The sequence below is a fragment of the Grampus griseus genome, assembly GCF_964374135.1.
Source record: "Grampus griseus genome assembly, chromosome: 20".
Taxonomy (NCBI): Eukaryota; Metazoa; Chordata; class Mammalia; order Artiodactyla; family Delphinidae; genus Grampus; species Grampus griseus.
In genome coordinates, this window is record NC_139014.1 from 48534983 (window position 1) to 48548079 (window position 13097).

Below are 13097 nucleotides of genomic sequence, written 5' to 3' on the forward strand. Positions count from 1 at the left end.
GGGGTTGCAATTATTTGCAAATTTTTCAATTCCCACTGAGCGATTAGATACACTGTTTTATCATTTTTATTTATCTAACTAACATCCTGTTTCTCCCCGTGAAAAGAACACAAGTAGACAAACAACTGTTCTATATTCACTTGATCCAATTATGTGTATATAATTTTGGACATGTGTTGCCTTTAGCAGAGTTTGATTTCTTTGAATCTCAAATTTTGGGGTCAATTAGTCCAGTCATTTATAACTGTCTGGGTCCTGGACTCCTTTTGAGTCCACGTACTCTGATGAAAGCAATTTTTCACACAGTTTCTGGGAGCACCTGGACTCCCAAAGTCCCCCAGGCCCCCAGCTGAGTCCAGAAAAATGAGGAAACAAGCCCAGAGGCTAAAGTGACTCAAGCTGCCAGTCAGTTCCACTCTCAGGATTGGAACTCCCATCTCCCGACCCTCTGGCCATTCTGGGAGAGACAAGCCTAGGGCCTCCTTGCCTGGGTTCAAAGCCTGATTCTTCTGCCTGTTGGCTGGCGATGTGTGCAAGTTATATCACCCCTCAGTGCAGTGGTTTCTGTGTCTGAAGATGTCCTCATTTGCCTGCCCGCTTGTTGTGTTTGCTGTAATTATTTACAAGCGAGAAAAGAGGCGCTCGGGGGATAGGCAGTTGCCCTAGGTCACCAAGCTGCTAAGCGGTGTGTCTCCAAAGCCTGTAGTCTTGGCACACACCACGCTGCATCCCCCATTTCTCCCGGCCCTGACCGGGACAGAGTAGGATGCAGGAAGTCCAGGAGCCACTCTCAGGGAACAAGCTTCAAGTTCAACAAGGCACGCCAGCTCTCTCCCCGGCAGAGAAAGGACCAGCAAGAGGACCAGGAAGGAGAGGGAGGTCTGTGTTTTATGCAAGGGGATGGAGAGACATGCATGCAGTGAGGCCAGCCTGGGTGAGGGGAGGGGCTGCTGCCCAGTGGGAGGCCTGGCCTCTGGCTCCCACCCCAGGGGTCGTAGAAACAGCTGGTGGCAGCAGCACAGGCCGAGGGAGGCGGCAGGGGCTGTCTGGGCTGGCCGAGCTACAGAGGGGCTTCCTGGAGTGTCCAGCCACAGGTACCTTGGAGCAGCCCTGGGCTGAGAAATCTGAAAACCCCTCCCTTCCTGGGCTGTGGGCCGGGTTGTTAGAACACTTTCAGTTTTGTTTCTCTGCCCGCAAGAACCGAAACTCCTCGAAACAGAAAGACTCCGCAGACCAGAACATGGAGGGAAACTTCCAGGCGTGCAGGAACTGGTAAGAAGTTGCTTTCCCGGTGGCCGAACTGAGGCTGTCTAGTGAGAGGGGCAGACGGGATAAGGCTGTTTCTGAAGTTAAGAGAAAAGGGCCCTTGTACCCAGGAGGGCTAGGGTGGAAGATTTAAACTCAGGAGGTGTAGGAAGATGATGAGAGATGGTCAGGGTTGGCTAACATCCCACCCCAGATATTTCAGTCTTTCTGGGACAGTTCTAAAGCCAAACAGCCAGGCTAACTGTCCCTGCTGGGCTATTCGTATTTTTCAGAACTTGGGTCCTAACTTGGAGTTCTGATCATATGCTCTTCACACCAGTCTTAGACAGAAAGGGGCCCACAGAGGTTGTCCGGGACCACACCCGCCCTCACCTTGAGAGGGTGCTGTGGAGCAGGGTGAGGGGATAGAGCAGGGGTCCCAGACCACACCTCTAACTCGGGGAGACCTGGCCCCTTGAAGTACCTCACTCTCGAAGCTCCCTACCTGTGCTGGGAACCAGGGGGATCCCTCCCAGAGAGCTTCCTCCAGGCAGACCCTCCTGGCTGAACCGGCTCAGGAAGAAGAGCTGAAGGGCCAGGCCGGACAGAAGGAGAAAGGGGCCAGGCCGGGCAGAGGGGCAAGAATAGAGGAAGGGAGTGGGAAGCAGCTTTTGTGCCACCTGCTTGGGCTGTGCAGAAGCCAAGACCTTGTTCAGACCATGCAGAGTGAGGCTCTGGCCGCTCCCCTCTGGCCACATCCCATGTGCCCAGGACATGGGCGGGCAGCTCTCATCATCCTTTAGGCCTTTAGAGCTGTGGCCACTACGTGTCCTCTCTCCCAAGCTGCCACAAGCAAGGGCTGGTTGAAAGGAAAGGAGAAGTATTAAGAAACGCCCTGCCTGGGAACTGGGAGGGTCAGAAGCTTGTGTTTTTTGGGGTTTCCAAGAAGGGTCTCAACCTCTCTGTGGGTTGCACAGGTGAGCCTTAAGGCAGGGAAAGGTAGATGGCTTCTCGTTCTGGGAGACCTGGGAAGCTCTCCCTATGGGGGTTCTGAAAGTTGGCATTGCCCTTGCAAGGCTCTGAGTGGGCATGCAGGCCTGGATTTCCAACTGGCTGTGGGCCAAGCAGGGGAGTGCTTGAAAATAGACAAAATATTTGAAAGAATTTGATATTTGTTATTTCATTTTAAAAACAGTTTTACCAAGGTATAATTGACATAAACTGCATTTATGGTACTTTTAAAAAATATTTATTTTATTTATTTATTTGGTTGCACCAGGTCTTAGTCGAGGCAGGTGGCCTCCTTAGTTGCCGCTCACCGGCTCCTTAGTTGTGGCATGTGAACTCTTAGTTGTGGCATGCATGTGGGATCTAGTTCCCTGACCAGGGGTTGAACCAGGGCCTTCTGCATTGAGAGTGCGGAGTCTTAACCACTGCGCCACCAGGGGAACTCCCTGTGGTACACTTTTAAAGTGCGCCATTTGACATGTTTGACATAGATATATACCCATGAAACCATCACCGTGACTACTAAAATTCAATAAGCTATCAAGTTAGGAAGAACAAAAGGGAATTTTATTCAAGCCACGCTGAGAATGATGACCCAGGAAGCAGATTCTCAGAAAGCTCTGAGAACAGTCCCACCAGTTAAAAGTCGAAGGCACAGTCATGTACATTTTTGAGACAAAGGATCATACATAAAAATGACATACTGGGGCTTCCCTGGTGGCGCAGTGGTTGAGAGTCTGCCTGACGATGCATGGGACGCGGGTTCGTGCCCCGGTCCGGGAGGATCCCACATGCAGCGGAGCGGCTGGGCCCGTGAGCCATGGCCGCTGAGCCTGCGCGTCTGGAGCCTGTGCTCCGCAACGGGAGAGGCCACAACAGTGAGAGGCCCGCGTACCGCAAAAAAAAAAAAAAAAAAAAAAAAAAAAAAGACATACTGATATTTCACAAAAAATTCACCAAGAATGCATAGTCCAAGTAAGCACGTACAAAGTGTGTGTACCAAGCAAACAGCAAGTCACGGTCACTAGGACCCCCACGGAGCTGGGAAAGAACCCTATTCTTTTATGAAGTTCCATTGCTAGCTTCAGAAGAAAGAAAGAAAAAATTGATCTTTACCATCGAGCAGGCACTCCCATCTTTGAGGAGCTCTGGTTAATGTGTAATACAGATGCACACCGTACATTAGGGAGGGAGGAGGCCCAAACAAACACAGAGAGAATTTTATGTTTAATTTTTTCTTGTCCTGCCTCAAAATATAAATTATATTTCATCAAATCACCATCAAGATGATGAACGTATCCGTTCCCCCCAAAAGTTTCCTCCGGCCGCTTTGTAATGTCTGCCTCCCGCCCCTCCTTGCCCGCCCCCTCTCACCCCAGGCAGTAGAAGAGTTTACAGAGCATCCTTACACTTATTTTATGATTTTGCACTGTTCTGATCTAGGACCAACATGGGGAGGGGGGGCAGGTGGTATCGTCATCATATTTTCAGTGCTTGAGGCCTTGAATGATCTTAATCCAGCAGCCGTGGAGACGAAATACGGCTCCATGCTTTATACCATGAAATAAGCCTGTTTTTCCTCCCTCTTGATCCTGCAGCAAAAGAAGCGGGGCCCCTGGCCACTTGGCCCTCCATGGGGCCCACTCTCTGCTCTTCAAGGTCCTCTGTCCGGAGTGCAAGGAACCCGTCCTACAGGATACGATGGAAGAGCACGGCGGGGGCAGGCACCAGCAGGTGGGGAGGCGGAAGCAGGCATGGGGGTGGGGGCACCAGGTGGCCAGCCGGAGCCCGGCCCGCACTGCAGCCCATCTCAGGTGGGCACCCCGTGCCCAGCACCCCCTGTGAAGTGGAAAGGGTAGTTAAATCTGCCTTTCTTATACTGCACTGAGTGAACCCTGGTTTTCCCATCCCCTATCCTTTCCCTACAGGCAAATGGGTCCAGCCAAGGCAAGGGAGTCCCTGTTTCAGGAAAGGTAAAATGTTCCGTCGAGATGTGTCAAGAGGAGAGACAGGAAAGGAGAGCTCTAGAAGGCACTCATGGCCAAGGCTGGTCAAAGGTTAACCTTTCTCTCCTGCTGTTTCTGGAGATCCTCAAGCTCAGGCATCCATTTCAACTCAGCGGGTCCCACAGATGCGCCTTGAGCACAGGGCTGGTGCTGCAGGGAGACGAGGGAACCTGACTCCTGCCCCCAGGCGCTCACAGACCCGCACCTGACACGCACAGCCAGGGCCACTGAGCTGGGTGGGACTCCAGCGTCTCCCTCCGTGTTTAGGTGGGGTGCGCAGCGTGTCAGCAGAGCCTGCCGAAGCACTTGCTGGAGATTCAAGAGGTGAGAGTCAGCTGTGATTTCTTCTCCCAAGCCCAGGAGGAGGGGAAGGGGCCAGTAATAAAGATTCCCCCCCTCCCCCTCCCCCAGGCCTTCTTGCCCAAGGAGGCCTGGGGGACAATGGGGAACTAGCTCATCACAGGGCCTCCTGCCCCCAGATGCCCGTCAGAAGGGCCTGCCATGGTCCACAAGCCCAAGAGAGCTCGTGTTTGCCAAGGAGAGTCCCCCCACCCCCTGGCCTTTCCCACCTGCTTTCTCTTACTGGCTTCAGTCCCCCAGGGAAATAAGCTCATACCCCCAACGCAACTGCAGGCCAGTGACCATGCCTGTCCCGCCTGCTTCCCCGCAGGCCAAGGAATGCCAGGAGCGCCCCGTTGAGTGCCAGTTCTGTGAGCTGGCCGTGCGCCTCAACAAGGTGGACATCCACGAGCACCCCTGCGGCAGGCGGACGGAGGTCTGCCCAGACTGCGGCCAGCGCATCGTGCTCCACATGCTGGCCCGGCACAGAGACGAGTGCTGCGGTGAGCAGACCCGGCTCCAGAAAGGTGAGCAGGGGTGGCAAGGGATGTAAGCTCTCAGCAGGACAGGTGACATGTGTGATGACAGATACACGTGTCTCAAATTCATCTGGCTACTCTGGACCACGTGCTAGAGTGGCCTTCTTGTGTGTCTGCTGTGGTCTGTAAATGACTGGTCCAGGGACACCAAGACGCCAGGAGCTGCGGGCCTGGGAGCTACACAGATGAGTGCAGAGGCAATGGGGGCCCGACCAAATGGGAGGCTTCCTTGGAACCCCTCAAGCACAATTCCAGCCTGGCAGAGACCCACCTGCATCCTTTTACAGATGAGAAACCTATGCGTAGAATGAAACAGGGCTTGCTAGAGGCAGAAACCAGACAGGACATCCAAGTTCCCTGACACCAAATCAGGAGATTTCACCACCATCAGCAGCGGACAGAAGGGATCTAGTCGTAACTCCTGACCTTCGAGCCTATGTGTTGGCCGCCTGGTAGCACTGTGTGTTGTCTTGACCTGGTTACCTCTTCACGAGATGTGTTTACGGAGGACAGCAATGTGACAGGTCTTGTGTTCACTGGTTGTTTTAGTAACACAGTAACACATGGAGAGAGCCTAAAATGCTTTGGATGGTAAGTCTCTCCTGGTAAACGATTTTATTAAAATCGGCAGATGAAAAACTGGAGTGCTTGAGACGCGTGTACATTTCCAGCATGGCTGGGCTTCAACACAGCCCACAAACGGCTCTTCAGCACAACTTCACCAACACAACACAACTTCAACAAGACAACACAACACAGCTTCAACACAGTCAACAGAGATGTGTGCAATAACTCCTCGTTTGATCACAGAGCTCAGAGACTGGTGAAATGAAAGAGCAGTCAGACCGGACGGGGCTGGCATCTGTGGTAACGGCTCCTTCTGTCTCCTTAGAAACCAGTCCTGCGCCAGGAAAATGTCTCTTCATCAGGGCTGTGTGCTGCCCCGAGTGCACTTTTGCAGCTTAAAGGAAATGATGTGGGTGATTCCTGCTGTGGGTGGCCTGTGTGGCCAAGGACCCTGGCCGTGCAGGACACTCACGGCAGGCCGGGGACAGTTCATCATCAGGACTGCAGGCCATGTACGCGGTTGTGGGACAGTCGGGCTAGCCATTGTCAAGGGCAATCATTTGTGCTGTTGTTTCCATGCTTTTTTCAGGGAAGAGAATTCCAGCTCCTGAAAGCAACATCTGCTGTCATTATTGCAACCAAATGATCCCAGGAAATAAGTATTTCCACCATGTGGTGAGTAGAAATTGGTTATTTTCTAATGATGCCAATAGCTAGTTCATATTCCAAACAGAGTGACAGGAAAGGTAGATTCCGGGTCCAACTTTACACAGCATGGATAACAGAGGTTCCCATATTTAGTTTTGCTTTGTTCAAAAAGGGATGTTGTGAATTGGTGTAGGCTAATTTAGCACACATCATTGGTCTCCCACCGTGCCAGCCCTTCAAGGAGCCTCCCTGACCAGTCCAGCTATCGTTGATCACCTCCAAACATCTTCAGCCTTCAGGGCCTGGCCATGGCAATTTGGTCCTTAATAGGACCTGCCTTATTATTTTCTGTCCCATGCGGGAGTCTTCTCAGTTAGACTGTGAGCTCCCTCGAAAAAGTTAACAACTTTCTCCATCTTCCCACAGTGAAACTGGTATCAGGGCTAGGTACCAAAAGGGGGACTCTGTAAAGATGTCACGATGTGATTGATTGATTGATTGCTTTTGCCTGGGAACATTCACAGACTCCTCCCTCCATCACTGGGAGCACGTTTTAGTGCCTTAGCCCTGCCAAGCTGCTCCCTTCTTTTGCAGGATGGAGCATTTTCTTTCTGGGGAAACTTCCTAAGGCTTCTCTCCAAAGAACTCATTTCCTTCTGCTTCGATGGAGCGCTGTTTGTTCTTTCTTTACCCTTCAATTCAGACAAACATGAATATCAGAACTAAAGAGACCCTAGGGATGATCTAGACCTTTTTGTTTATTGTGGGACAATACATATAAAGTTTACCATTAGTGACATTTAGTGCATTTTAATAGGAATACTTGACTTAATAAAGTCTAAATTAATCATATTCCCTACCCTCCTTACAAACAATATATGGATTTGAGAACATGTTGACTCTGATTCTCTATTCCCACCTTACATGTAAATGCTATGGAATTTAGTTTCACCTTGTTTTTTTTTGTCTGTTTGTTTGTTTTTGTGTGGTACACGGGCCTCTCACCGCTGTGGCCTCTCCCGCTGCGGAGCACAGGCTCCGGACACGCAGGCCCAGCAGCCATGGCTCACAGGCCCAGCCGCTCCGCGGCATGTGGGACCCTCCCGGACCGGGTCACGAACCCGTGTCCCCTGCATCGGCAGGCGGACTCTCAACCACTGCGCCACCAGGGAAGCCCCTCACCTTGTTTTCATACTATCCCTCTTTAGTCATTATTATCGTTGTCATTTTATGCAATTCATGCCTGCTTGGATATACTCACACATTCACCTTTCTCTTTGCTCACGTTCTTTCTTAAATCCCAAGCTTTCCGTCTGGGTAGGATTTCTCCCTTCCTGAAATACACGTCTAGGTAGTTCCCTCACCAAGAAGCTGTGAGGAGTAAATTTTTAGCTGCCTGCACAGGTACTTTTTTCCTGCATTACTGAATGGTAGTTTAACTGGGTGTCCAATTCTACGTTAACCGTTATCTTCTCTTAGCGTTTTGAAGTTGATTCCACCGTCTTCCCACCTCCATGATTGCTGTTGATAAGTCTGCTCTCAGTGTAACTGCCATTCTTTTGTGGCTAACGCTTTTTCTTTGGTTGATTTCAAGATCCTCTTTGCCTTTGATCTTCCTGGTTTCACTGCAATGCATCCAAGAGAAGATTTCTTTTTACTCATCCTGCTTAAAACAATATGCTCGAGTGTGTTTATTTTTTTCTTTCTTCTTCAGAATTTCTCCTGCCCAAATCTAAAGATTTCGTTCTGCCTTAATCAGTTCTGAAAAGTCTCAGCTCTAATCTCTTGGAATCCCCACTATTCCCTAACCCCTCCATGTTCTCCCAACTCTTTCTGTGGAACATATTAGATGTACATCAGGCCTTCTCGTTCTATCCTCGTGTCCCTTAACCTTTCACATTTTCTATTCCTCCTCCTATGTTCTGAATAATTTCCTCAAATCCTATTTTCAAGTTCGTTCTTTCTTGGCCAAATCTAACTTGCTATTTTTAAGCCTATCCATTGAGGTTCAGTGTCTGTATTTTTCATTTCAAGAAGTTCTGTTTATCTCTCTTTCAAATTCACCTACTCTTTTTTTCATAGGGTCATATTCTTTTCTCTTGCTAGAATCATTTTTAATTAATTTATTTTACAGTCTCTCTCCTATAGTTCTGTTATCTGAACTCCTTGGAGACTAATCCTGCTAATGGTTGTGTCTGTGACTCTTCCCCAAGGTAGAGTGTTTCCTTGTGTGTACATTTGAATCACGAGCTTCTATTTAGTGAGACTCTATCTGTGAGAATCCTGTATGACCTAGTGTGGGATTATGTAACCTCCAGAGGGATTTTGTGATTGCTTCTGCCATACATCCCAAATTTTACATGAATTCTTCTGCTTGGGTATTCCCAGAGCGTGAGGATTTTGTAAATCTGAACCCCAAATACAAGAATGGCACGAGCCTTGGATTTTGAGTTTTCAGGAGTGTCAGTTTCGCTTCCGCACCCTCAATTTCTAGTCCAAGGTAGACAAGCTCTCTTGCCACTTTCCTTTTCCAATTAGCCGATTCTTTTCTCTTAGCCACCACAGGTTAGCCTTCAAGGTTCCCAGCTTTACGCAGGGAAAGGGGAATCTTACTTCCAATTCCACATCTTGTGTGGATGGGACTCTTCTCTTATCCAAGCTCTTAGATACAAGACTGGCCCCACATCTCCTCCTGAAGTGTCAGCTCATGTGCTTAACAGGTCAGGTCTTCATCCTGGAACACGGAGCTTGCTTGCTTGCAAAGTCAGCTCAGTGAACGTCATATTTTATCCAGCATTTCAGAGTGGGAATATTTCAGGTTATCTTGCCTGTTGTATTGTCCACCATTAAAGCTGAGGTCATTTTAAAATTTGAAGTATGACTCATAATTGCAGGACAGATGCCGTCCAATCTCAGACTCTGTGACATATTCTCCAGTTGGGAAACCAGATATTCCTCCTTCATCCCTTTCAAGTCAGGCTGCTGAAGATCAAACTTCCACAGCAGAGAAAGACGTCCGTCCAAAGACGAAAAATACAAGCAGATTTCGCCTTCTTTCTGAAAAGTCAACGCGGCAAGCACCAAGAGGCACAAACAAAACCACGGATCTGCCTTTGAAGTCTGATGGCAAGCTCAGGGCCTCCTCTCCTGTAGAAGACGAGACAGCCTATGACATTCTGAGGAGGTGTTCTCAGTGTGGCATCGTACTTCCCCTGCCAACCCTAACCCAACATCAGGTACCCAGCCTCCATTCTCTCCTCATCCGGCTGGGAGCCATCTGGACAGTGTTTAAAGAAATCCAAGACCTGCAGGATATTCTCAGACATCTTTATCTCCCCTTTCTCTGTGTGTCCAAATCCATTCTCATAGCACCTATCACCTGGTTATATATGTGCATCATCTCCCACCTCTGAAGGCAGAGCCAGATCTTTCCTCTCTGTATCTCCAGTTCCCAGCCCAGGGAATAACCACAGCAAATGCCCCAAAACTGTGGAGCAAACAAATGGACAGAGCATACCCAATCTAGCTGTCTAGCTCATAGCGTAGATAAGGCAATCCAGGCCCAGAGATGAGAGCCTTGGTCAAGATACTAAGTCAGTTGGTATCTTACCTCCAGCAGATCAGGATTTGCAGCCTCAAAAGCCTGATTTTTTACATCCTAGATTATCTTCCAATAATAATAAGAATTAGTATGAGGTAGTTAACCATTATGTACCAGTTACAATGCAAAGCTCTTTACAAATGGTTAATCATTATAAAAAACATGCAGGTATTTTATCCCTATCTTACAGATAAGGAAGCCAGACAGAAAGATTGAGTAGCTTCCCCAGGATTATACAACTAGAGAGTGGCAGAATCCAGCCTAAAATACATGTGTATATAGTTCCAAAGCTTATGCTTTTAAGCCCCAAACAGGATGCCTCACTCAAAAAAAAAAAAAAAAAAAAACTTTCATTATTTGATGTTTTTCAAAATACAAAAGTACTAGATACTACTAAATACTAGATTTTGTTGTAACCAGTTGACATGATACCATACAAACAAATAGAAAGATAAAGCTCATCCTCCCCCACACCCACCCCCCTTCCCCAGTTCCACGCCCTGAGATACTAGTTTCAGTATCCTGGTGGGTGTCCTTCCAAAGCTTTAACTCTGTTCACACAAACACGAACAAGCCTCTATGGGGTTTGAATTGTTTTTTCTTTTCCCCTATATATCATCTTCCTATATTCATTACTCTGCCATTTGCCTTTTTCACTGAATATATGATGCACACTCCTTACAAAAAAGTAGACCTAGATCTTGTTTTTTCTAACTTCTTCTCTATATGCACACAGCACCTGATTTTACAAAGCTGAGTGAATTTCATACTTGCTGGGGGTGTTATTAGTGCCATATTTCCTTGCCTCCCACACTTTGAAATTTCCTTCCATACTTCCCTCCATCCTTACATAATAGGGTCGCCGAATTTAGCAAATAAAAATTCATTACTTGGGACAGAAATAACTACAAAATAATTGCATGAGACATACAAAAAACATTCTTTGTTTCTCTGAAATTAACTGGACATCTTGTATTTTATCTGGCAACTCTGTTGTATAACCACTCACACACGTACACATTTGGAGTCCAATTATACACATTTCTTTGCATCTTAATGTTATGATTCATCAATACCCAAGGACATCCCTCCAAGTCAAATGATGTTGCCCCCCGCTTTTTAATGGCATAAGAGTCCATGGCGTGGGTGTCCTCTAAACTGTTCATCCACCCGCCTCATGGTGATAGATAGGCCTCTATTAAACATTGTCCCAAGCCTCCCATAGACCCCTCATGGCTCCCTGGGCTCCATACATTTTCTATGCCATCTGTAGCTCAGGGTTCCTGCTCCGGGAACTGGGGATAGGATTGCCCAGAGATATCCTAGGAACTAACACTCCCCCCTTTAAACACACTGAACTTTTTTAATGTCCATTTCTTTAGGAGAAATGCTGGTGGTTAGCTTCATCAAAAGGAAAACAAGCGAGAAGCTCCAGCTAGCTTTGGAAAAGAAAAGGTACGACGGATTTAGAAGATTTTGTTTTTACCCTGGTTTTGCTGCTTGCTTTCTGTGCTAGTCTTTCCTTGTGAAAAGAGATGGGTTTTATTCACTGGGTTTCTTTCTTGTAGAAGAAAAGGTTTGGATTCTGTTTTCCTCCTTTTGAGCCGAGATGTTGGTTTCCCCAAGAGCTCCAGATAAACCAGAAGAAAAAAGGGCTCTGACCCTTCTGCCTGAGAATTCTGATCAAGCGTCTAGGCTCCACACAGCCTGGACACCTTAGGGAACCCAGCTTTGTCCCCGAAGAATAAAAAAGCCCTCCCTGAAAACTTGTCCTCCACCTTTTTGTAGATTTTTCATTGGTTTTCCAGGGCCACGGATGGCAGCGGCTAGCACGGCAAGGAAAGGGGAGTGGCAGCAAAGAAGAAAGGGGAGAAAGGAAGAGAAAAATGAGGCTGGGTGGCAGGGGAGAGCCAGAAAGCACAAAGACGTGCTAGTGAGGGCTGTTAGTTGGGAGACACCTAGAGATGCAGCCCACCTCCCAGCAAACAGCACACCCTACCTTTCTGCCTGGCCCGTGGGGAGACCCCAGACCCCACCAGGGAAGGAAGGGCCCAGGACACCCCACCCTCCCGAAACTGGAAAAGTGGGGCATTTCTCAAGCTTTGTCAAGTTGTCGAAGTCAGGTTTGCTTAAGACTTTCCTTAGGTCGGCAGCGACAGTGGTTTCCCGAAGAGAGGCCCCGCACGCTGGGTCCCCGGGACTGGACAGGACCCCGAGGATGGGTCAGGACAGGAAAGGTGGCGACTGCGCGGGCCTGCGCCCCAAGTCTGGGGGCAGAACCTCTTCCTCGCAAGAGGAGGGACGGGCAGGGGTCGCGGGGCCCAGCCTTCCGCCTCTGGTCCCCCCCGGCCAGGGCGCCTTCCCGGGCCACCTGCGCGGGGACCCGTCTTGCCCCGCACGCGCACGATCGGTTGAGCTGGCAGCCCCAGGTTTGGGCCCCGCGGCCGCGGGCTTGAGCAGAGCCCGGCAAGTGGGGGCGCGTCACAAAGGCGGCCGGCCCCTCGGCCTCTAGCCCCTGCGGGGCCGGGCGCGGAGCCCACCGCCGGTGGCGTCGGAGCCGAGGCGGCGCGGGCGCAGCAGGCCGGCGCTCGCGGTCCCAGCAGCCCGAGCAGCGAGCGGCGGGTAAGGCGACGCGAGCGGGCGCAGGCCGGGAACGCCCCGAGGCCAGCGCGGGGGTGCGGGGCTGCCCTCCTCACCTGCCGCCCACGCAAGGCTCCTGGGCCACCTCCCCTCCCCGGGTGATCGGACACGTAGGTTTCCTCCCAGGCTCAGCAGCTGTGTGACGTGGTAAACCCAGCCTAGGTTCCAGCGTCCTTAGGCTGGGTTGGAATCCCGCTCCCCACCTAGCACGCCATCTCACCGGGACACTTTCCTAACCTCCCATTTGTAAATACCTTCCCTACAGGGATGTTTTGGAAGCACCTTGCCACCCACATTCTGATGGCAGCAAACACTTGTATAACATTTACTGTGTGCCAGCCACTGTTCTGGTGCTTTCCGTATATCAGCCCGTTTAATCCCCCCAACGCTAGGAGAAAGGTACTATTATTACCCATATTTACAGATGTGGAGACTGAGGCATAAATAAATTAATTAACTTGCCTAAGGTCACATACCGCAGTTGACAGAACCAGGATCCAACCC

General features: G+C 49.7%; 1 protein-coding gene across 2 annotated transcripts; it reads left to right on the forward strand.

Annotated features, from left to right (window-relative positions):
• The first annotated feature begins 1202 nt into the window (after positions 1-1202).
• Positions 1203-11708, forward strand: XAF1 (XIAP associated factor 1). Of its 2 annotated transcripts, XM_082679405.1 has the most exons (9): positions 1203-1272; positions 3852-3987; positions 4182-4310; positions 4527-4583; positions 4930-5125; positions 6294-6379; positions 9247-9588; positions 11336-11408; positions 11522-11708. In XM_082679405.1, the coding sequence occupies exons 1-8, from the start codon at positions 1241-1243 to the stop codon at positions 11390-11392; spliced, it is 1035 nt and encodes a 344-aa protein (XP_082535531.1). In that variant the 5' UTR covers positions 1203-1240; the 3' UTR covers positions 11393-11408; positions 11522-11708. The 2 variants fall into 2 exon arrangements, with proteins under 2 accessions (XP_082535531.1, XP_082535532.1); XM_082679406.1 differs by lacking the exon at positions 4182-4310.
• The last annotated feature ends 1389 nt before the right edge of the window (positions 11709-13097 follow it).